Consider the following 23,514-nt stretch of genomic DNA (forward strand, 5'->3'; position numbering starts at 1 on the left):
TAGGTGGTTATAATTAAGACAAAATCATGACAGCAAAATTATTTATTTTTTAAAAGAGAAACTAGATATTTGAACATAGTATCACAAACAGAAAACATGTAACAGACACAAATGAAAGAACCTGAAAAAAAAATACTTTTTAAGAAAAAATGGGCTAGGACGAGAAAAGTAAGAGATGAGATGGAACTCACTTGGCACTTGATAAAGCGGCAGTTTAGTGGGCTGTGACAGACGTCCCAGACTGAGAACTGGTCTTCCACTGTCTCTGTCCCATACAGCCCACCCCCACCAAAAGAGGCTGAAGTGAACATCGCAATACATGGCTCTCTGTCCTGTTTACGTTTTTAAAAATAATCTATTTTTATGTTATGTGCATTGGTGTTTTGCCTGCATATATGTCTGTGTGATGATGTTGGATCCACTGTAATTGGAATTATAGACAAGTGTGAGCTGCCAAGTAGGTGCTGAGAATTGAACCTGGGTTCTCTGGAAGATCAGCCAGTGCTCTCCAGCCTCCCCTCCACCATTTTTTTTTTCTTTTTAAGACAAAGTTTCACTATGTAACCTGCAATTCACTATGTAGACCAGGCTGACTTTGAACTTACAAAGATATGTTTGCCTCTACCTCCTGTGTGCCACCACACCTGATAAACATTTGCTTTTGGAAACCAAACACAAAGCCTGCCATCCTGCAGCTTCAGAGGGATCCCAGGCCTGGACAAAGGCCTGGATAGAGTACAGCAGGTTCTCAGAACAAGAACCAGGGTCAGTGTGGGAAGCACGGAAGTCAGTAATTCCTGTGTGAGAAAACACACGGTGACAGACCAACACAGCCAAGTCCTCCTGCCAAGATGCTGCATTTATAGGGTTGAGACAGGGTGGAGCAGCTGGGCTGCCCTCAGTGTTGACTTCCTGAAAGACTTTGCCTTCCACTGGCCTTGGTGATCACTGGTGGTCCTGCTGCTACAGCCAGGACCCCGACCATACAACCGGAGTGGACATCTCTGGGGTTGACTACTGTTCATGATAATCATCTTCAACACCTACACTCCTAACAGTTTGCCCCCCCCTGGTTCCTGTACTCCCGCTCACTAAAAAGGTTTATAAGCCATCTACATCCATTTATAGACAATCAATTAAAAAAAAGATACCCATTGTGTCTGAGAGCAAAGGAGTTGGCTGGAGGCCAAGGAGCACCGCTGTGTAGGTTGTCCTGGTCTGTCTACCTGATGAAGTCAGCAATGACCACCACCTGCAAGCCAGCCTCCAGCCCATGTAGCACCAGGAGAATGGTGCTGAAGACCGAGTCCATCCACAGTACCAAGGTCTGCCAGAGCAGGAAGTAAACAGAAAGGAGGACACTGACTGCTGTGAATGCCAGGCTGGCAGCCAGTGGCACTTCAGCCTCCGTCAGGTTGCCTTTTGTGCCTGGAAGAGAGCAAACATGAGGTTAAGGCAGGGGCTTCAGGGCACCCCACCATCTACCCAGCTCCGGGTACTGTGGTTGCTAAGGGTCAATGAATTCATGGGATTTGGGAAAACTGTTCAACAGGGCCACGCCATATCAGAAAGTACCAACGGGTAAATCTCAGATTCTGTGCTCTTGAGACACAAGCAGTGTGGATTTAAAACTGTGGGCATCTCCACCTTTTCTAAATCCAAGTGGGATCAAAAGGATTTTGTTTAAAATATCTAAAAATATTTTACTCTGGGCTAAGGCAGGCTGGTTCTGGAAAATTTCATGAGTACTTATGAAAAACATTACAAACAAATGGGTCAGCCATGGAAAATGCCAACTTGGAGCTGCTAATAGCTGAATAGCTGCTAGAGGTGCTAGAGGGTCTGCTGACCCCAGCGGTTAGGGGACTCTGAAGATCCACTGGTCCCAGCCCCGGGCTTCTGATTATGCTGATCCTAACGGATGGGAGGCACTGAGGGGCCTGCTGAGTGCCAAGTGCTTGGAGAAATCCAATGATGACAGACCCCTAAAGAGGGCACTGTAAGGGGTTGGCCTGACTCTTCATTGACGCAATGCCCGTCTCTGCAACCCATGGGCAGCACTGCCTACTAAGAAGTGCAAGCTCCAGCACAGTCCACAGTAGTAGACACTGGGGCTCTGTCTACAAGGAACAGACAGGATACTTGCTACTCCCAGCAGACAGGGAGGGAAAGTAAAAAGATCCAATCAAAGGAAAGGGATCAGAGCCGGAAAGTGCAATGTACCTGGGTGAGGAGCCCTATTTACACATGCCTGCCACTGAGTGCAGGGAAGAGCAGGGGCAGAGCTAGAGACCTAGCCGTGTGCTCATCGCTGCAGCTAGCTCTGGGAGGAGGACTTCCAGGTTTTACTTTTGCACTCCTTGTCTATTAGAAGAACCTACCTGTCCTAACCGTAACCCTAATCTAAGTGAATTGTGTGACTCAGAAAAACACAAAGGGATGGGGATACAGTGCTTGCCTAGCATGTGTGAGCCCTGGGTTTGATCCTACCAATGCATAAAATCTGGACATGATGATGCATGCCTACAATTTCAACAGTCAGGAGGAAGAGACTGAAGGATCAGGAGTTCAAGACCAGCCTTAGTTACATAGGACTGGATAGATAGATAGATAGATAGATAGATAGATAGATAGACAGACAGACAGAGGCAACTGACTAAGACTGGACTCAGATTGGGAGCTGATATGATACCGAGTGGGCTTGGGGAAGCAGGGTCCCCTGTCCTGGCAGACTCCCCCTCTACCAGATGTTCTCCCTGACTGCTGAGCCAATAGGAATGAGGGGAGCTCAGGGGAGGATCGTGGAGCTCTAGCTTTAGGCTGAACTTCTGGTCCGAGCACAGCTTTAATATACACATCCTTCCAGACAGGAGGACATCACCAGTGCCAATTATTCTTGGAGCAAAGCATCTGAACAAATGTTTAATACTTAATGACTCCATAAGGTGACACTGTGAAGCACCTGGTAAAGCGGCCTGAATGGAAATGTCTCCAAGACTCACACTATAAAATAATCAATATTTAAAGGCTTAGAAAGTTTGAAAGAACACCTATGGGACCACAAGCATTTCATGGTTCACAGTCAACTCACCTAGATATAGCCGAGCTACTTCGAGAATCCCCATCAGAAGCAAGAGAACCAGATCCAGGACCAGACAGTTAAAAGGATAACTGAAAACCTGACCTAGGAACACACACAGAGCCAGAACTCAGATAAGTGTATCAGGGGCACAATTCCTTTGAAGGGTCCGGCACTCGTAACTTACTTTTATATATAATCATCAGGAACGTAGCTAGGAAGTACAGGGCATAGTACAGCCCACTGAGGTGAAACAGCATCTGAAGAGGAACTGACGAGAGCTGGCGAGTAATCAAGGATCCTCAAGCTCACCAATGAGGTACAACTACTCAGGTGGCCAACAAAGGGGCCTATCCTGCCACCCATAGCTGCAGATCAGCAGGTTTGGGTAATTCCAACAGGGTACCTACAGATGGTCATTGACTCCAGCCGCTGGTTCCTGCCTACCTGGGGCTTCTACTGCTACCTGGGCTCCTGGAGTGCTCACCTGAGGGCACCTAGTGGTCACTGGAGTGATGCTGGATCCCTCCCAACCTGGTAGCGCATGGCCTAAGTAACCCGGTCCTCAGCAGATGCAGGCAGGACAGGGGGATTTCTTCATCCTGATTCATATCGTGAGTTACAAAGAGGACTCTTTTCATTTTCTTTAGAGAAAATGTATTACTTGGCCATTCAAAGTAAGGGGTTTTTGCCTCCTGCCATGTAGGTTTGGTTGGTGGCAGGAAAGAGGTCATCCCCAGACCTATGAAGGGGAAGAGGGCTGAGCTGGTGGGTGACAGAGCCAGCACACCAGGAAACACCTCTCCTTCTTACAAGTTACTAGTCAGAATTTAACAAAAAAACAAACAAACAAACAAAAAATGAGGCAGGGGTCATGAAAGACAAAAAGGCAGAGAGCTGAGGGTGCCAGGCCAGCTAATCAGCGTGGTGCTGCCCTAAAGGGGCTATGCTTGGTCTTGGGAAGCAGCAGCAGGATACCACCTTGCAGGAGCCTCTCCCTGGAAGACAAAGGACGACCAGTAAGACATTGACAGCAACGTCGCAGGCATTTAGTTCTCTGATTCCATGTTTATAGATGGACGTGAACGATGGCCACAGTTAGGTTCTGCAATCACCTCTGCATCTCTCCCTCCTAGGATGCTGCTTTCTGGTGGAATTTGATTTGTGTCCCCAAGACAGCTGTCTGGAGGGTGTACTTTTTAAACCATCCATGTAACTCTGCAGCCTCTTAGAACATCTCATGCTCTGTGCAGGTGTGAGCCTCCCTCGGCCTGTGAGAGTCAGCGCCAGGGTGTAATAGAACTTCCCCTGCGACTCTGAGTCTGAAGTTTTGTACATGAAAATCTGCCTGGCCTATCCCTAGATGGAATGTGACCTGGGTCAGGCTGCACGCTCATGCCGTGCACGTCTCTGCATGTGAATGCATACCATAAAATCTCCGAATTTGGCCAAAAACGCCTATAAAAAGAGGCTGCCTTCTGAGCACTCTAGAGCAGCACCTGAACCCAAGGTGTGTTCATCTTCTGCTCCGTCCCCTGTGCTCCCTGGGGTTGCAGCTGAAAAGGAAGTGGTGCCTTGGTGAGATTCTGTGGGTCACTCGACTTCGAAGGCCAGCTTGAAGCTGTCTACTCTGGAGATGTGGGCTCTTGCATGGGCGAGTCATAAACTGGTAAACACAGGACATTAGTAACAGCCTTTGGACAGCCTCCTAGCAGGCACACGTGTGGGAGCAGGAAGCCAAGTGTGACTGGAGTGGCATCAAGTTTCCACAGGGTGCGCTAGGAAACACGATCTGTTCTTTTCCAGGCCCAGCTAAACTAGGCTACCTAGATACCTGTCACTATTTGGGTTGGCTTTACATTAATTGGGAGTTTCTTCTCTTTGAATCCTTTTCCTTTTCCTTCTCTCTTTCTTTTCTTTTTTTTTTAGACATAGTTTGTAGCTTTGGAGCCTGTCCTGGCACTTACTTTGTAGACCTTTGTAGGCTGGCCTTGAACTCACGGAAATCCATCTGCCTCTGCCTCCCAAGGGCTGTGATTAAGGTTGTGTACCACAACCACCTAGTGAATCCTTTTTCAATTTTTTAAATTTTCCCCTTTCCTCTAGGTATGTCTGTGCACCCCATGCATAAAGTGCCAGCAAAAGTGAGAAGAGTGTGTCAGATCCCCTGGGACTGGAGTTACAGATGGCTGTGACTTGCCATGTGTGTTCTGGGAATCAAACCTGAGTCCTCTGGAAGAGCAGCCAGAGCTCTTAACAACTGAGTCATCGCTTCAGCCTCCCTTTGGATCCTTTTATAACACTTAGTATCAGGACTCTAGGGTGTATGTCCTAGTAACAGGACTTGTCTAGCATGTAAAAGACCTGGGTCTCATCCCCAATATCCCCTAGAAAGTGCCAGGATCATTTAAATTGTATCTGCTGGCTGTTCATTGCTAAAGATTGAAATTGTGAGACTTGGGGGAAAAATATTGTATTTTTACAGTATGGTTTAGCTGGTAAAAGCACATATTGCCCTTGCTAAGACCCAAATTTGGTTCCCAGCACCCATATCAGGCAGCCACAAATGTCTATAACTTCAGGTCCAGGAAATCTAATGCCTTCTTCTGGCATCTGTGGGCACCTTGCACTCAAGTGCTTCCTTCCACATACATATAATGAAACATTAAAAAAAAATACCGTATAAAACCCTCAAATGGCACTGAGCAGTGGTGGTGCATGCCTTTAATCCCAGCACTCAGAGGCAGAGGCTGGTGGATCTTCGTGAGTTCGAGGCCAGCCTGGTCTACAGAGTGAGTTCCTAGACAGACTCCAAAGCTGCTCAGAGAAACCTTGTCTCAAAAAACCAAAACCAAACCAAAACAACAACAAAAACAAGTGAATAAAAAAAACCACACCCTCAAATAGCATATTTACTTATTTTCTTAGACAGGGTCTCACTACGTGGCCTGGCTTTCCCAGAACTCACTACGTAGACCAGGCTGGCCTTGAACTCACAGAGATCTATTTGCCTCTGCCTCCTGAGTGCTTGAATTAAAGGCATGCTCCACTACACCAAGCTTAAATAGCATTTTAAAATAACTTATTTAATTAATTAAAATAACTCTAACACATTCAAACCTACAGGAGTTCATCTGTCTAGCTTCTGGGACTTAACACTGTTCTTTATCAATGATTTTTAATAATCGCTGTGCAGCTAGCTACCAACAGACGCAAGGCAGAAGTTCACTGTGCAACACATGTTTTCTTGGTGTGACAAAGGCTACACATCCCTCTTCTGGTAGGGTTTTTTTTTTTTCTTTTCTGGAGACATGGTCTCCTATGTAGCTCAGGCTGGCCTAGAATTTGAACTCCTGACTCAGTCTCCCAAGTGCTGGGATTATACTTTTTTTTTTTTTTTTAATTTGAGACAGGGCGTCACTATGTGGCTCTGACCTGCCGGTCTGGAACTCACAGCCATCTTCCTGACTCAGTCTCTCACACTGCTGCATTAGTGGAGTGGGCCAACAACCCAGCCTGGTAACTGGGCCTTTTATGTGACTTAATTCCAAGATGGCTTTCTCACCCAGGACTTACTTTTTACCATAAACAAGTACACAAGAATAGCACTTCCAAGTCTGTGGCAGATATTACACAGAGCCGCATGGCAGTAAGTGCCAGGCAGTCTAGGCTGCATGTGTAGTACAATCACATTTCTGAAATTTGTCCCCTTGAGGAACATTTGGGAGGATGGATGGATGGACGGACAGGCACAGGTCTGAGTTGGCTGTGACTAGCTTCTGACCCACACTGCTGGCACCTGGCCCTGTCTGCCCACACATCATCTGGGCCCAGACCGAGGATACTCATTGGGCTTGGGACTCTGACATGTGAAATGTGAGCTATAGCAGCTATGGCTGCCCAGAACTCAAGCAAGCCATGGGGGCATGAATGTGTGTGTGTGTGTGTGTGTGTGTGTGTGTGTGTGTGTGTGTGTGTACAGGTGTGCATTCATGCAGGGTAAGCTGACATTATGCCATGGTTGTGTCTGTTGTGTACTGGGTATGCTAGAGGTGTACCTCAGGTATGCCATGGATGGACAGGGTGTTAGAAATATTTTTAAGACAAGCCTCCCTGGGAAAGGGTCAGCACTTGGCAGGTTTTCCCGGAGGTGGAGTCTGGACCAAGGCAACTCCCAGGGGAGGGGCTTCCAAAGATGTATGCCAGGGTTAGAATGAGGCCCCCAACCTAATATTACACCAGGGAGAACTAGGGATGTGCTTGGGGTGAGCTGAATGTAAGCTATGAATATCTTGAGTATGTCTCAGCACAAGAGGCATGCCGTGAATAAATGTGCGGTGACTTGCCGGTGTGCCACAGTGTATCCCAGGGCAAACACCAGGTGTGTCATGGCTGTACCTGGTAAAAGAATCTTACCAAAAGCCAAGGCCCTGAAACTTAGCTCAGAGTTCCAGGAAGTCAGCTCTCTGGGCAGAAGAAAAGCAGCTGACTGACACCAGACACGCAACACGTGGAGTCCAGAAGAAAAGCAGTTGAGTCCTACCTGAAACACTCCATGGTTGCAAAAAGAGACAGCAGACCCTGAAGTTCCAAAACCGGTTTCTCTAGGGAAAACAGTTAACTTACCCATTATACACTTACCAAGCATCCCTTCCCTACCTAACCTTAGCTACAAAAACCCAGCCGAAAGTATGTAATATGTTGTCTTGAACTCTGGTCATTGAGTGATTGGATCCCGTGCCCTGACCACCACGTGGCCAGAACTTGAGAGCCATGTCTCTGGCGCAAGCTGTTGGAGGTAGTCTAAATCATCACCTTTTACTTCTTCCCACAAACTTAATTCCGACTTATCCTTATACCTGGGGTGAGCTGCAGCTATGCCAGGGGTGAGCTGAAAATGTGTTATGGTTCTGTCCCGGGTAACCTCAGTATCCTAGTCCGGCGTGCCAAGGATGTTGCGTAGGGTGAGAAACGGGGTGTGTCAAGGGTGTACACGGGGTGAGCAGCGGGTGTGCTCAGGATGAGCCGCAGGTATGCCATGCATGTCAACTTTAGTGACCTATGGTTGTTTCGGTGTGCGACGGTAGTGTACCCTGGGTGAACCTCCGGTGGGTGCACAGAAGGTGTTATAGGTTGTATATGGGGTCCCCCAGCGTGTACCTCAGGTATGTCACTGGTACGTCCGACGAGCTTCAGGGAAGCCACCGGCTCCCTGAAGCCCCACGCCCACACCCAACCGGAAGACATGCCCCTCCCCCCTAACTCCACCGCAGAAATCTGGAGTAGTGGGCTTCAGTCATCAGGGCCCAGAATGGCGAGGTGACAATTAAGCGAGTTGCAGCGCCAGACCAAATGGCCTCTCATCGCGACAGCACGATCACACTATCCCGGCGCCAGCATAGCCCCGCCCGCCTCACCTGGCCGCATGGCCGCCATTTTGCCGCTGGGTCCGCCACAATCCCAGCAGCCTCTTGGCCGCACCCTCCCGCCATCTTCGCTCCTCCCTCCCCGCGGTGCTGCGGGCGTCCGACCGCTGCCGAGGCCCGATTCTCCCGTCCGGCAACACTCGGGAGTTTTCGGACAGGAGGAGGCGGGCACTGAGGCTCCGGAGAACTCTGCTCGGAGACATTCGGCGGAGTTCGGCTAGGCCTCGTGTGAGCTCGGCTTCCGCCGCCTCCAGAGGGGGTTGGAAAAATCGAGTGGCGCCAGGGTCGGTCGGCGAAGTCAGACTTCGTTGGAAGCCGGCGAGATACTACACAGAGCCGACTAGCCCTATCAGCCGGTGACCACAATCAGACTAGCCTCCTAGGCTGCGAGGAAGAAACGCTCGTGAGCTTTCGTGAAGCTTCGGAACCATTCGTACTGACTCGACTTTTCACTTCGGGAAACTTCGGAGCTTCTCGGTACTACACTCGGGACATCGTCCCTGCTCGGCGGGCGACTTCGGCTCGGCTCGGCGGGCGTCAGACGGCCTCTTCGGTCGCTGCTCGGGCGGTGGCTTCGGGCGGCCTCGGCCCAACTCGGGCGGCCTCTTCGGGCCCCGCTTCGGGCTCGGCGCTTGGCGCTTCGGGCGGTCCCGGACGGCGCCTTCGGGCGGACTCGGTGGAGTCCGTATGGAGGACTCGGACTCGGCGGCAAAACAGCTGGGCCTGGCCGAGGCGGCAGCGGTGGCGGCCGCGGCCGCTGTAGCGGCGGCGGCCGCGGCCGCAGCAGAAAGCGAAGCGGAGGAGCCGGTGTTAAGCAGAGACGAGGACTCGGAGGAGGACGCGGACTCCGAGGCGGAGCGCGAGACGCGGCGGGTCACGGCTGTGGCGGTGATGGCGGCCGAATCTGGGCACATGGATATGGGTACCGAGGCTCTGCCCAGCCCCGATGAGGCCGCCGCCGCCGCCGCCTTCGCAGGCAAGTGCGCCCGCCGGCCTCGCGCCTCACCGGGTTCCCGCGTACAAGCCCTGAACACATGCACCACGTACAGGCCGCTTCCCATATGCTTTATGCATCTGTCATGCACATCTGTCTCACTGGAAAGCTCTCCTCTTCCACCTGTCCTGCACATCTGCCCAGCACCTGCGCTGCCAGTGCACCTCACAGTGTCCTGCACACCTGCCCTACTCCTGTCTCTGCACCTCACACCTGCCTTATGCACATGCTCTGCACCTACCTACGCACTTCACACCTGCCCACGCACCTCACAATGCCCTGCACACCTACTCTGCGCCTGCCCATGCACTTCATAATGTCTTGCACACTTGCTCTGTCCCTGCCCTGCATCTCACAATGCCCTGCTGCATACCCATCTTGCACACACACACACACACACACCTCCCAATGCCCTGCATACCCATCTTGCACACTCCACTAGCCTGGCACAGCATTGTATACATATTTTTTTTCCTTGTGTGAATGTCCCTCTCTGCTCTGTTTTTTTTTTTTTTTAACCCTTTTGGAACTTTCTCAATACCTACTACTTGCCGTGTCCTCTCTTGCTGCTTCCTGGATATGTGAATTTTGTTCTGAAGGTGCTCCAGGTTTGATCAGCGGCATTACTGCTGGTAGACCTGCCTGCCCCAAAGCCCAGTTCAAGTGTGACCTGATCACAGAGGGCCAGGAAAGTCCTCCAAGGCAGGCAGCTTTTCAAAGGTAATATGCAGATCAGCCTTGCCTTATAGTGACACGAGTGTCCTTGTGCTGGGTCTTCTAAGTCTGCCTTTTCCTGTGCAGATATTCCCTCCTTCTCCATTACTTAGTTTTCTGGTTTGCTCCTTTTGGTTTCTTGACACATAGGGTACCCTAATTTTCATGGTTGGTGACAAATGAAGCCGCAGGCTGAGCTGCATCACCCTGTACAGATGATGTCACACCACACTACCTCCTACAGTCCCACCGTAACCCCCAACCTTTGACCTTCCTGAATGCTGAACTCCCTACCAATTGGAGCTCCTGAATGTCTTATACTTGTACATTGATCCTTGGAATGCCATCATTTTGCTATGCTTTTTGTATTGCTAGATGTTTCCCAATATGAAGCTCTGTAAGTTTGGTATTGGGATTCTTTTCGGGGTACATCAGAGTTGAGGCGCATCGACTCTGGGTGTTTGTTCAGAGCATGAAGACTGGAGCACAGTTGTGGAGAAGTCTTGGTTCTGCTTGTCTACCTGAAATCTAGATTGAGTCACGGAAGTGAGGGAGACTTCCTGGAGCTTTTCTTCTAAGATAATATTTTTCCTGTTGTGCGTGTATGTGAACATGAGTATGTGATCGCAGGTGCCTGTGGAAGGTAGAGGTACCAGATCATCCAGGTGCTGGAGTTACACATGGTTATGAGCACCTAGCATGGGTGATTGGAATTCAGCATCTGAGCCATCTCACTGGTCCCTTCCTGGAGGTGTTTGTTTTTTAAAGTTAATTTTGGCTGGGCTGTATGCTTTTAATCCCATCATTCAGGAGGCAGAGGCAGACAGATCTCAGCAAGTTCGAGGCCAGCCAGGCTTACAGAGCTACTTCCAGGACATCCTGGACTACACAAAGAAACTCTGTCTGAAAAACAAACAAATTAAGTTAATTCATTTAGTGTGTGTGACTACATGTATTATCTCTGTATCTGTGCCTGGAGTGACAGACCTTGTAACCAACCACTGTGTGGGTTCTGGGAATAGAACCCAGGTCCTTTGGAAGAGCAGCCAGTACTCTTAACTGCTGAGCCATCTCTCTGGTCTCTTTTGTAGAGCTTTTTTGTTTGTTTCAAGACAGGGTTTCTTTGTGTCCTGAAACTCTGTAGACCAGGGTGTGCTTGAATTCAGAGATCCACCTGTCTATGTGTCCCAAGTGCTGGGATTAAAGGTATGCACTACCACTGCCTGGATTTTCTTAGAGCTTTTAATACTTCTTTTTCACCCGTAAATTCTGGGTTGATAGTGGGATCTGGAGCCATGAAGTTTTTATCCTTTTGGCACATATTTTTCGAGTTCAGAAAAGAAATATGATGTTGTCTATGGTAGCATGAGAGAATTGCATCTCTGGTGTATCAGAATTTTAGTTGTATATTTATGTATCAGAGCGTTTCTACTTTTTTGTTCTAAGTTTCTGAAGTCAGAGATTGTCCAGGTGACGTAGTGCTAGCTAAGCTGATGAATTAATTAGGTATGCCCATGTATGGACTGCTATGTGGATATGAACTAGACAGGTATAGGGTACAGGTTGGTCAGGGCTGGGTTAATGGGACTGGCAGGACTCCAGTTGGCATCTTCGGGTACTTCTATGCCAGAGGTTTCCCTGGGTGTTGGGCATTTTAGAATGCTGGGTGCCTGACAGAACCTGTGGTAGAGATTGGAAAGGCCAATTGCAAAAGATACATAGTAGCAGGCAGCAGGATACAGAAGAACCTAGTGGCATGTGTGGCGGAAGCATCAGGGGCATGGCAGGTTGGCGTGTTTTTCAGGAGGAGGAATTTCTGGGGAAGGATGACATGGAGATCTCAGACAGTGGACACAAGACTGTAGGATGGCCTGAGCTATGACAGTGGAGAGGGGTGAGGCAGAACTAGAGTTTGCCATGTCTTGGTCGTCAAGGAGGTGTCCCAGGCCTGAGACTTGCAGCTTCTTTGCAAAGGGAGAAAGGCAGTGGCGAAGTGGAATGGGAGGGTATGGTGAATCTTTGGCCGCATGTGAAAAGCTTTGGTGGGAAAGGGTAGATACCCCGTTTTCTGGGAGAAGCAAGTACTTTAGACTGGACGAGAGAGGTCAGCTGAACATCAGCACTAGTGTTAACATGTCTGGGAGGAGTGCGTATACTCATGTGGGGCACTGTAAAGCTCCTAAGATCTTTGCCTTTTGTGTTCTTCCTTTCCCATGAGTGAAGCTCTGTTCTGTTCCATTCTGTTGCAGAAGTGACTACAGTGACCGTGGCAAATGTGGGGTCCTCTGCAGATAACGTCTTCACAACATCAGTGGCAAACGCGGCATCCATATCAGGACATGTCCTGGTAAGCTGTTCTTGGGTGTAGTTCAGGGTGCCTGGAACTGTCCTTAGAGCCTTTGACTTGGCATAGCCCACGAGAGGAATACTCAAGACCCTCTCAGGGTTTAGGTGTGGGTGAGCACTTGCTGATCTGGGGGCCATGGGGGGGGGGGGCTGCGTGCCTCCCTGTGCTCTCGGGAGCCTCAGGGACGGGCTAGGCAAGTCAGGTGAACCATTTTGAGTTAGGGCTTTATCCTCACTTTGGGTCCCCGACATGAAAGGTGCTGTATAAACCCAGAAAGGCAGAGCGAGAGCTGTGAAGAACCCTTAGGCTTGGATCAGGCCATCCTCCATGCCAGCTGGCCTTGCAGCTTGTGTTCTACCAGGCTCAGGCTGCTCTCAGCCCCTAATAGAGCTACCTCTCAGTGCCTGGCTTTGCATGCATTCCGTTGAGATCTATGGACACACAAGGAGTCCCTGTATCCGACCTCTCTGCCCTGTCTCCAAGGCTTACTGTCCATTAGTTCTTTCCTCGCATTCACTCATGAAGGCATTAGCATCCAGGATGCTTTCAGTAGCACCTGTGTCCATAAGCAGACTTTCTGTGGTTGTTCACACCATCCTGCTTTCTATGTAGCCTTCAGAAACTGGGCACAGTCTTCTTAGACAAGGCAGACGTGCTCAGTGTCCAGAAAGAAACTGTATCTGATCACTTCAGCTTTGACAGGTGTGTGGGCACTCAGTAGCCTTGGCGCTTTTCTCGGTTCTGTCCGTGTGTGCCTTGGGGATGTCTGTAGAGAGGATGTGTGGGCTGAGGTAAACATCCTACCTTGCTGATTAGTGGTGAGAGTCTTGCAGTAGGGCCACATTCCACTGGGTCAAGTGATGTGCCTCTGGCTATCCTAGAGCTGACAAGAGTGTCTTTCCTTCTAGTCTGGTAGGACAGCCCTGCAGATCGGGGACAGCCTGAACACTGAGAAAGCCACACTAATAGTTGTACACACAGATGGGAGCATTGTGGAGACCACGGGGCTGAAGGGCCCAGCAGCACCTCTTACCCCAGGTACCTGCAGCACCTGACCCTGGGCCTCCCCCACACCTTAGTGGTAAATTTTAAAACAAAATAGATGTTTGTAGAAAAGGCAAAAATTTCCAGGCAGAGAAGGAATGCCGCCCACAGTTGAAGGGGTGGCACTACCCCTCAGGGCTATCCTTCTGTACCTGTGAGGGGCTTTGTGGTTGGGGGTGGACCATCCTGGGCTATTCAGTTGCTCTGCTCTAATCCACTGAGCCTCTCTTTGCCCAGGTCCTCAGTCTCCTCCTACCCCACTGGCACCTGGCCAGGAGAAAGGTGGCACCAAGTACAACTGGGACCCTTCGGTGTATGACAGTGAGTTGCCCGTGCGCTGTAGGAACATCAGCGGCACCCTGTACAAGAACAGGCTTGGCTCAGGTGAGGCGGCACTTGGCTCCTGCCAGTCCATGTTGGGGCTTTGTTCTTCTGTGTGACCGTCTTAGTAAACTGAGGCCAAGGAAACCTGGCGTATGTAAATGTGTTAGAAGAAATGGGTATGCAGGTGACTTTCAGCCCTGGTCCCCGGAGCCTAGGCCATGGAGGGCACAAGGCAGGGACAGACCTAAGGACAAGTTCAGGGTCACAGTTGTCCCTAAATAGGAGAAGCAGCAAAAGAGAGGCAGAGCTTAGCCATATTCCCCAGTCGTCTCAGACAACTCGGGTGACAGAGGGTTCCTGAAGGGGGCCCATGACTTGCCAGGCAGCCTATTGGGTGACCATAGGGTAAGTGAGGTTAGAGGCCAGGAGGGCATAGAAAGGAAAAAAAGCATAAGCCAGCAACAGGCCTTGATGATTTCTAAAGACCAGCCCCCTTCATTCCAGGTGGGCGGGGCCGATGTATCAAGCAGGGAGAAAACTGGTACAGCCCAACTGAGTTTGAAGCCATGGCGGGAAGAGCCAGCAGCAAGGATTGGAAGAGAAGCATCCGCTATGCAGGCAGACCTCTGCAGTGCCTCATCCAGGTATGTGCTGGGACCAGCCGGCCTCAGGATGAGCAGTAGGAAGTGCCCAGGACTTGGCACCAGACAGGATCTGATGATGTATACAGATCCTCACAGTGTAATCAGAGCAGTTCACCTTCCCTCTTGATGTTATTGGGTGTGTGCTGGGTGTGTGCTGGCGCTGACTCAGGGAACTGCTGTGGGGAGCAGATGGGGTCACAGTAAGCACAGAAAAGGGCAGCATCAGACCCATGAGAATAAAGGTAGAGGAAGTCAGACCGACAGCACCCGGCCACATCTGCCTGCTTCACAAGGATGAAAATGTTTTTTTTTTTCTTTTAGTTTTATTACTTTATGTATATGAAGTGTGTTTTGCCTACATGTATGTCTGTGTCCCATGTGCTTGGTACCTGTGATGTCAGATTCCCTGGGATTGGAATTACAGACAATTGTGAATGGCCATTGGGTGCTTGGTCTTCTACAAGAGCAATTAAGTGCTCTTAACCACTACATCTACTCTTCAGTCCAAGGAAAAAGGCTTGATTCCTGCTCTGAGTCAGCTCCTGGCTATGGCTGGCCAATGTCTGGCTGGCCAATGTCTGTGGAGTCTCGTTACTAGGAAGAGAGAATAAAGCCTACTGGCAGTGGGGCATTTTATTGTGTAGACAAGAAGTTTCCAGAAGTGACTATGTTTTATGCTCAGATTTTTTTTGTCTTGGTGGTGGGGGTACAGTCTAGCATTGAACAACTCCTGGTAGTGGCAGACTCCCTAATTTCTGTATTCCTATCTATATACTCCCATATTTGTACGTCTATAATATCTCTAGCACCTTCTCTGTTTCAGGATGGTATTTTGAACCCCCACGCTGCCTCCTGTACCTGTGCTGCCTGTTGTGATGACATGACTCTAGTAAGTCACGAGGTGTTGTGTGTCTCCTTTGTGGAAGCGCTGTCCTTCCGTTTCCCAGGTTCTTTTCTCTCTGATGGCTGCTGCTTTTGCTGGGTAGAAGGTAGCTGTAGGGACACCGAAATGGAAAATCTTTTTTTTTTAAGATTTGTTTATTTATTATGTATACAACAATCCTTCCATGTATGCTTGCATGAGGGCACTAGATCTCATTATAGATGGCTGTGAGCCACCATGTGGTTGCTGGGAATTGAACTCAGGACCTCTGGAAGAGCAGTCAGTGCTCTTAACCTCTGAGCCATCTCTCCAGCCCCCATGGGAAATCTTTTAACATCCTTGCAAACAGGAAACAAAACCCTCTACCTTACCATGGATAGATCTTTTAAGGTCCTTGAAATAGCTCCTTATTCTAAATTCTTTTTTTATTTTTTGGTTTTTTTGAGACAAGGTTTTTCTGTGTATCTTTGGCTGTCCCGGAACTCACTCTGTAGACCAGGCTAACCTTGAGCTCACAGAGATCAGCCTGCCTTTGCTTCCTGAGTGCAGGTATTAAAGATGTACTCCACTACGCCCGACATAAATTCTTAACGGATTCAAAAGTGAAATACTAACATGAACGTACTATTTTTGTTTCCTCTTCCCTTAATAATACAAATTGCTTTTAAATGTCTTAATCATAATGTAGAAGCTGCCTAACTAGGATTTTCTGACTTTCGTTTCATTTCTAGTCTGGTAAGTTACTAGGTGACAGAAGTGAAAATCTAAACTAGGCATGGTGGCACATGACTGGAACACCAACACTCAGGAGACAGAGTTGGGTGAATTGCTACAGTTGGAAACCAGCCTGGGTTACGTAACAAGTTCCAGGCCAGCCAAGACTACTTAGTGAGATCCTCCCCCAAAAAGTTAGAAAATTTTAAAAATATTTATTTATTTTATTTGTATGTATATGAGCAGAAGAGGGCTTTGGATCCTGTTGAACTTTAACTGTAGATGGTTGTGAGCCACCGTGTGGGTGCTGGGATCAAACAGAAGTTCTCTGCAAGGGCAGCATCTGCCCAGCTCCTAAGAGAGAATATTTTAAGAATATTTTTAGAATATTCTTTGACAGGCCTATCTCAAAACCACCCCCCCAAAAAATTCTTTGACAGTTAGCTACATTTATACAATGTGTCTTGATCTTATACACCTAAGATAGGCCTGTGGAGTCACACTGCAGCATGAGGGGTTAGTCTTTCAAGAGCTCCAGGACACAAATCTGAAATCGCCAAGGCCACCCATGGGCTTGTGAGAGCTCTGTGTGCTATGGTAATCATCAGTGTGTCAGCAGGACCTGGGACCTCTAGGGAACTGACCAGAGTCCAGCTGCCGCCACAAGCTTCCAACATGTGGTGCCAAACCGTTGGCTATTCCTGGGCAAGGAATGAGCTTTGACCCAAACTCCACTGTGGATAAAAGTGAAGTCAGATTGTAACAAAGATGTAAACATGAGAGCAAAAGCCATGACGTTTTAGAAGGAAGCCCGTGGACTATCCCTGTGACATGGGGCTGGGCCCAGAGTTTCTAAGGCATGGAACCCAGCTGCAATCTTTAAATACCTCGCAGCAGGCTGGGCTCTGTCAGAGGTAAAGCTTTGGCTGTTACTAGGGCAGTGGTTCTCAACCTGTGGATCACAGCCCCTTTTGAGGGGTGTCGGTATTTTCACAAGGATCTCATACCAGGTATCCTACATATCAGATTATGACTCATAACACTGTTATGAGAAAGTTATAGTCATGAAGTAGCAATGAAAAATTTTTTTAAAGATTTATTTATTTACTAGGTATTCAGTATTCTGCCTGCACACCGGGAGAGGGCACTAGATCTCATTACATGATGGTTGTAAACCATGTGGTTGTTGGGAATTGAACTCAGGACCTTTGGAAGAGCAGCCAGTTCATGAGGAACTGTGTTAGAGGGTTGCAGCATTAGGAAGGTTGAGGACCACTGCACTAGGGGCTGTGAGATGCTCCCTAGTCTGTCCCCCAAAGGAGGGAGTGGTGAACTGGACGACAACTACTTGGCATCTCTGGAGATTGTCTCTGGTGACCCCGGAGGTCAGTAAACACCTAGATGAGCACCAAGTGCAAAGCAAAGAATAACTGCAAGAGGCAGGGCCAGGCATCCTCCTCAGCTCAGGATGAAAAAGGCTCCCCTCGAGATTGCTCCTTCTCTGAGCTCCCTATCCAGGGACAGGTTACGTCATTGAAGGATTAGGCTATAGCCTCGCTCACCTAACTGCTGTGGGTTATGTTACAGTGCCTTCCCAACCAGTGCTAGGGTGAAACCCCTTACCTCAGCCCTTCTGTATCAGTCTGGCTGAGCCTGTTGCTTGGTATCTTCAGCTGAGCTTCTTTCTAGGCCTAGTTTCCAAGCTGTGATGGGTCCTGCCTTAACCCCTGTTCACAGAGCAGGGCTGCTATTCTGATAGAGTGAACTACGATTCCTCTAAAGAACTGACTGTTTTAGAGACTATAGGGATGTCCAAGACCAAGAATATTCCAGGAACAGTGGGAAGACTAATAGCTACTTCAGAGCAGATGCCGCCTTGCCTCAGCCAGAGAGAATCAAGAAAATCGGCAGCCAAGAAAAGCCTGCTCCTATTAAAAGCAGGCTGCAGAGGTTTGCCTTCAAAGAGCTGTAGATTAACCTGCTCAGATAATGAATGGCAATTTACATACTCTGGAGCCCCACTGTAGCTCTACCAGTAGGCACCAGCTTAGCAGAGAAGCCAACAGAACCAGCCAGAGGCCTACTTTTATCTGAGGCAACTGCACACTCAGGCTGGGCTCTCAGAGACCACTACATCCCACAGGAGACACCAGCCAGACAACATGGTCTCCCACAAACAGGAGAACAGAAAGGCCAGGGATGGTGGGTGTCAGTACCTTTTGCTGCCACAGTGTGTCGCCTGGAAGGTCTGGTTCTCAACTAAACAAAGACCTGGAGATGAGCAAGAGACAGACCACACAGCACAACAGCAAACAGCAGCTGGAGCCAGGAGAGGTGCAGGTGCAGAAGTCAGAGAGCCACACAAAGAAGGAGGGAGGGGCTGGGCTGTAGCTCAGTTAGTAGAGCATTCGCCCCGCACACACAAAGCCTCTGGATTCAGTCCCTTACACAGTATAAATTACACACACATCCAGGTGGTGGTGGCACATGCCTTTAATCCCAGACTTGGGAGGGAGAGGCAGGTGGATCTCTGTGAGTTTGGGGCCAGCCTGGTCTACAAAGCAAGTTCTGGGGCAGCCAGTACTGTTTCACAGAGAAATCCTGTCTCGAAAAACCAGTAAGATAAATTGCACATACCTGTGATGGCAGCGTTCACCAGGTGTAGGGTAATTTTTGTTAACAAACCTAGAAGAGTGAATCTCATTTGAGGAATTACCTTGGTCAGATTATCTTGTGGGCATGTCTGTAGGGAATTTTCTAGGTTAATGTTTGATGTGAGAGGGATCAGGGATTAAACTCGGATTTTCAGTTTTGGTAGGTTTGGTGGTAAGTTCTGTCATCCATTGCTGAGCTTCTCGTTTATTTTTATTTTATTTTATTTTTGGGTTTTTGAGTCAGGGCTTCTCTGTGTAGCATTGGCTGTCATGGAACTCTCTGTAGACCTTGTTGTTGTAGGCTTGCCTTGAGCTCATAGAGATCTGCCTGCTTCTGCTTCCCAAGTACTGGGATTAAGACATGTGCCACCACTGCCCAGCATTTATTTTTTATTTATTTGTTTATTTATTTATTTGGGGGGCATGGTCTCACTGTGAGACTCTGGATGTCATGGAACTCACTATATAGATAAGGCTGGCCTTGAGCTCACAGATCTACCTGCCTCTGCCTCCTGAGTGCTGGGATTAATGGCATGTGCCACGACTCCTGGCCCTGAGCTTTTTGGGTCATAAGGTCTCCCGCTGTAACCCAGGCTGGACTTGAACTCGTGGCCGTCACCTTCCCTCTGCCTCTTGGTTGCTGAGATTGTAGGCCTGTGCTGTGCTAACCCCCCAGTGCTTCTCTGATGTGTCTGCAGATGGCTCTGAGTGAGGATTTTTATTTCAGGCTGTGGTTTCCCTTGTTCTCCTTTACTTGATTCCACTTCCTTTCTTCTAAGAATCCGAGTTCCAGATGTTGAGGTTGTGTTCTTCTTGGCAGCAGTGCTGTTCATAGGGTTCTTCTGAAAACGTCTCTGCCGTTTGGAGGGCTCTGGAGGGCGTCTACTCTCTGCAGTGCTAATAGGCTCACTAGTCTGATAAGGCGTGGGAAGCAGACACTGTCACCCTCGAGTACTGTCAGCTTTACTTTTCTCCCTAGAGTGGCCCAGTCAGGCTCTTCGTCCCTTACAAAAGACGCAAGAAAGAGAATGAGCTGCCCACCACTCCAGTTAAGAAGGATTCCCCCAAGAACATCACGCTGCTCCCGGCCACGGCAGCCACCACCTGTGAGTGCCAGCACAGCAGAGCACTGCTTTGCTGAGATGTGATCCTGCTCTCCTGCCTTGGCTCAGCGGAGGGGTTCCTGTCTCTGAGACAGTCTGACTCCAACTGCAAAGTATTTTAAAGTTAATTTACACTCAGACCCGGCAATGTGAATAGAGGCCTGAGTCCTGCCATGTTTGGCTCTGTCCCCTAGGTGCCAAGGCCATGGCTTCCTGATGTCATACCATGTGTGGGGTATGTCACTGTGTCTGCTTTGGCTAGCTCCTGGGACCTCTCTGAAGCCTGCATCTTTGCAAAGAGCAGTGCATGCTTTAGGCCCAGTGCCTGGCCTGGCCGTGAGTAAAATGCCGTTTTCCTTTTCCAGTCACTGTGACACCCTCAGGACAGATCACTACCTCTGGAGCACTAACCTTTGACCGAGCGTCCACTGTAGAGGCCACTGCCGTCATCTCTGAGAGCCCAGCCCAAGGTGATGTCTTTGCAGGAGCCACAGGTAAGTTGTCTCCGTATCTGCCTGATATGTCCCCAACACCTATGGTAGTCTCTGTCACCTGACTCCTCAGCAGGGGCCACGAGCAGGGCTAGATCCTGGTGGGAGCCTGGTAGGTACTGGAGAAATAGCACTGTGATCAGCGCATAGAGATAGGTAGCATTTGTTGATGTTGCTTTGAGCTGATGCCAGCCACTAGAAACAATGTGTAGGGTTTTTTTTGTTGTTGTTGTTTGTTTTTCGAGACAGGTTTTCTCTGTAGTTATTGGTGCCTGTCCTGGGACTAGCTCTTGTAGACCAGGCTAGCCTCGAACTCACAGAGATCCGCCTGCCTCTGCCTCACAAGTGCTGGGATTAAAGGCGTGTACCACCACCGCCTGGCTACAATGTATAGTTTTAAATATTCTAAGAGTCATGTTAGCAAAGTACATGATAGTATCTTTTGTGATAAATTTTATTTCATCAACCACCCAAATCCCAATGTATCAATTCAAAGTGCTCACTCTGTCGCCTCCCGGGGCCAGTATCTCTGCGTTGAGTATGTAGCTGTAGGCACGTGGAACTTAATCTGCTGTGCCAATAGTAAGGTGCTGAGGCTGTCTACCTCTCTCACTAACAGTGCAAGAGGCAGGTGTGCAGCCCCCCTGCAGGGTTGGCCACCCTGAACCCCACTACCCTGGCTATCAGGACAGCTGCCAGATCGCGCCGTTTCCAGAAGCTGCGTTGCCAACATCACATCCCAAAATTGGTGAGTATAAAAGAATCCATGTGTATGCAAGCTGTTTTCCTCAGAATTGTGGTTTTGCTTAATTTTTTTTTTTTTTTGATTTTTACTCTTTGTAGTGCTGTGGTTGGAACCCAGCGTCTCACACATGCTAGGCAAGTGCTCTACCTCTGACCCATGCCCCAGCCTTAGAATTGCTTCATGGGGCTTGTGCTGGTGTGCTTGTTTTTACTCTTGAAATGCTTGCTGGGTTAGGTCTGGCAAGGTCCAGGTGTTTGTAAAGAAAGTTTTTTTGGGCCCAACTGTGCTGATCAATTACGTGTAAGGCTTTTGTTTATAGCAGGCTGCTTCCATAGAGACTGAAATGACCTAATGCTGCTAGTGTCATGTTGGAGGAGGGGACCGACCGCTTGTTCTTCCCGCAGCCCGGCTAGCATATACCCGAAATAATCACACAGAAACTATATTAATTAAATCACTGCTTGGCCCATTAGCTCTAGCTTCTTATTGGCTAACTCTTACATCTTAATTTAGCCCATTTCTATTAATCTGTGCATCACCACGAGGTCATGGCCTATCAGCAAAGTTTCAACACGTCTATCTCCGGCAGTGGATCCATCGTGTCCTCTCAACTCTGCCTTCTTCCTCCCAGAATTCCTTTAGTTTTCTCCGCCTAGCTCTGTTCCCCTACAGCTCTGCTATAGGCCCAAAGCAGTGCCTTTATTAACCAATGAAAACAACACATAGACAGAATGGCCTCCTACACCAATGTCAGGTCCACCCCAGCAGAAGTGTGTGAGCAGACCATCTCCTTGCCTTGACAGACCATGGAACTGGACCAAGAAGTGTGTGGTGTGAGAGACTGTCTTAGGGCTTCTATTGCTGTGAAGAGACACCATGACCACGACAACTCTTACAAGGGAAACCCTTTTTTTTTTTTCTTTTTGAGACAGGCTTTCTCTGTGTAGCTTTGAAGCCTGTCCTGGAACTCTCTCTGTAGACCAGACTGTCCTCAAACTCACAAGATATCCACCTGCCTCTGCCTTCCGAGTGCTGGGAGTAAAGGCATATGCCACCACTGCCGGCTACAAGGGAAACATTTAATTGGGGCGGCTCACTTACAGTTCAGAAGTTTAGTCCATTATTGTCATGGTGGAGAGCATGACAGCGTGAAGGCAGCATGATGCTGGAGCTGGGAGTCCTCACATCTTGATCCAAAGGAAATAGGAAGTGAGCTGTCTTACTGGCCATGGCTTAAACATGTATGAGACCTCAAAGCCCGCCACCACAGTGACCAACTTCCTCCAACAAGACCATACCTACTCCAGCAAAGCCACACCACCTAATAGGGGCCATTTTCTTTCAAACCTTCACAGAGACTGCCAGTATCTGTGTCCTCATAGCTGAGAGCAGAAATGACCCTCTCTGTGTGGGCAGCTTGACCTTGGGTTTTCACTTAGTAGCACATTTTGGGTAAATTTCTGTGTCAGTATACTTTTTAAAAGTACATACGATGGGTAAAATACTACCTGAACTTCCTCCTTCTGATGAGCATTTGTTTTTTATATTTGTCATGCTCTCTAGCGTGAGAACTAAGCTAAAATTCCTTCCCCTCACTTTTTTGTTTCATTATTTCCCCCTACCCCCCAAAGACAGGGTTTCTCTGTGTAGCCCTGGCTGTCCTGGCACTAGTAGGCTCTGGCCTTGAACTCACGAATGTACACCTGCCTCTGCCTCCTGAGTGCTGGGATTAAAGGATTATGCCATCGGGTGTGTACCTGGCTCACATTATCTTCCCTTTAGTCTGTCTGAACTAGACTCATGCTGACTCCACTTCTTCTAGCCGGTTTCAGCCTCCTCCCTTGTCTCCTCTGCACACTGGACCCTGTCCTGCCCTGGGTGGACTGTGTCCTTTACTGCTTGCTCCATCTTGGCACTCAGCTTGTAGTAGACGACTGATATTTTATAACATTAAAATAAATTTTTTGGCTGGGTGGTGGTGGCACATGCCTTTAATCCTGGCACTTGGGGGAGCAGAGCCAGGCAGATTTCTATGAATTTGAGGTTAGTCTGATCCACGGAGCAAGTTCCAGGACAGCCAAGGCTATACAGAAAAACCCTGTCTTGAAAAACAAGCAAAACAAAGCAAAAATTTGAGAATGACATCAAATATTTAAAAAGAAGTTATAAATGCAAAACTTTATCCCCTAAACATTTTTTTTTGTTTTTGTTTTTAATATTTATTTATTTTATTATGTATACAATATTCTGTCTGTGTGTATGCCTGCAGGCCAGAAGAGGGCACCAGACCCCATTACAGATGGTTGTGAGCCACCATGTGGTTGCTGGGAATTGAACTCAGGACCTTTGGAA

The 23,514-nt window shown here is 48.7% G+C and overlaps 2 protein-coding genes across 4 annotated transcripts in view; one reads left to right on the plus strand and one right to left on the minus strand.

Moving 5' to 3' along the window:
- Nucleotides 1-27: 27 nt before the first annotated feature.
- Tmem80 (transmembrane protein 80) lies at nucleotides 28-8,958 on the minus strand. Of its 3 annotated transcripts, none has more exons than XM_048458294.3 (5): nucleotides 8,497-8,958; nucleotides 4,058-4,077; nucleotides 3,267-3,360; nucleotides 3,092-3,184; nucleotides 28-1,428 (listed from the first exon to the last, which is right to left on the minus strand). In XM_048458294.3, the coding sequence occupies exons 1-5, from the start codon at nucleotides 8,513-8,515 to the stop codon at nucleotides 1,223-1,225; spliced, it is 432 nt and encodes a 143-aa protein (XP_048314251.1). In that variant the 5' UTR covers nucleotides 8,516-8,958; the 3' UTR covers nucleotides 28-1,222. The 3 variants fall into 3 exon arrangements, with proteins under 3 accessions (XP_048314251.1, XP_087764412.1, XP_087764411.1); XM_087908286.1 differs by lacking the exon at nucleotides 8,497-8,958 and adding an exon at nucleotides 7,939-8,448; XM_087908285.1 differs by lacking the exon at nucleotides 8,497-8,958 and adding an exon at nucleotides 7,939-8,290 and having other exon boundaries at nucleotides 3,267-4,077.
- A 140-nt stretch (nucleotides 8,959-9,098) lies between these two features.
- The window catches only part of Deaf1 (DEAF1 transcription factor), a 28,123-nt gene continuing 13,707 nt past the window's right edge, over nucleotides 9,099-23,514 (plus strand). The window contains exons 1-9 of the mRNA XM_085693338.2: nucleotides 9,099-9,481; nucleotides 12,463-12,560; nucleotides 13,469-13,598; nucleotides 13,842-13,988; nucleotides 14,433-14,572; nucleotides 15,396-15,461; nucleotides 19,803-19,929; nucleotides 20,292-20,420; nucleotides 21,037-21,165. Of these exons, the coding sequence (XP_085549464.1) occupies nucleotides 9,193-9,481; nucleotides 12,463-12,560; nucleotides 13,469-13,598; nucleotides 13,842-13,988; nucleotides 14,433-14,572; nucleotides 15,396-15,461; nucleotides 19,803-19,929; nucleotides 20,292-20,420; nucleotides 21,037-21,165 (1,255 nt within the window). The 5' untranslated portion in view covers nucleotides 9,099-9,192. The remainder of the gene's footprint in view (nucleotides 9,482-12,462; nucleotides 12,561-13,468; nucleotides 13,599-13,841; nucleotides 13,989-14,432; nucleotides 14,573-15,395; nucleotides 15,462-19,802; nucleotides 19,930-20,291; nucleotides 20,421-21,036; nucleotides 21,166-23,514) is intronic.

This window comes from Myodes glareolus, chromosome 7 (assembly GCF_982192425.1).
Source record: "Myodes glareolus chromosome 7, mMyoGla1.1, whole genome shotgun sequence".
NCBI lineage: Eukaryota > Metazoa > Chordata > Mammalia > Rodentia > Cricetidae > Myodes > Myodes glareolus.

Coding starts and splice junctions, on each gene's coding strand:
- Tmem80 (XM_048458294.3), bottom strand. Junction 3,361..4,057: donor GGAGAGGCTCCTGCAAGGTG/GTATCCTGCTGC, acceptor ATTACTCGCCAG/CTCTCGTCAGTTCCTCTTCA. Junction 1,429..3,091: donor AGTAGCTCGGCTATATCTAG/GTGAGTTGACTG, acceptor GCTCTCTTCCAG/GCACAAAAGGCAACCTGACG.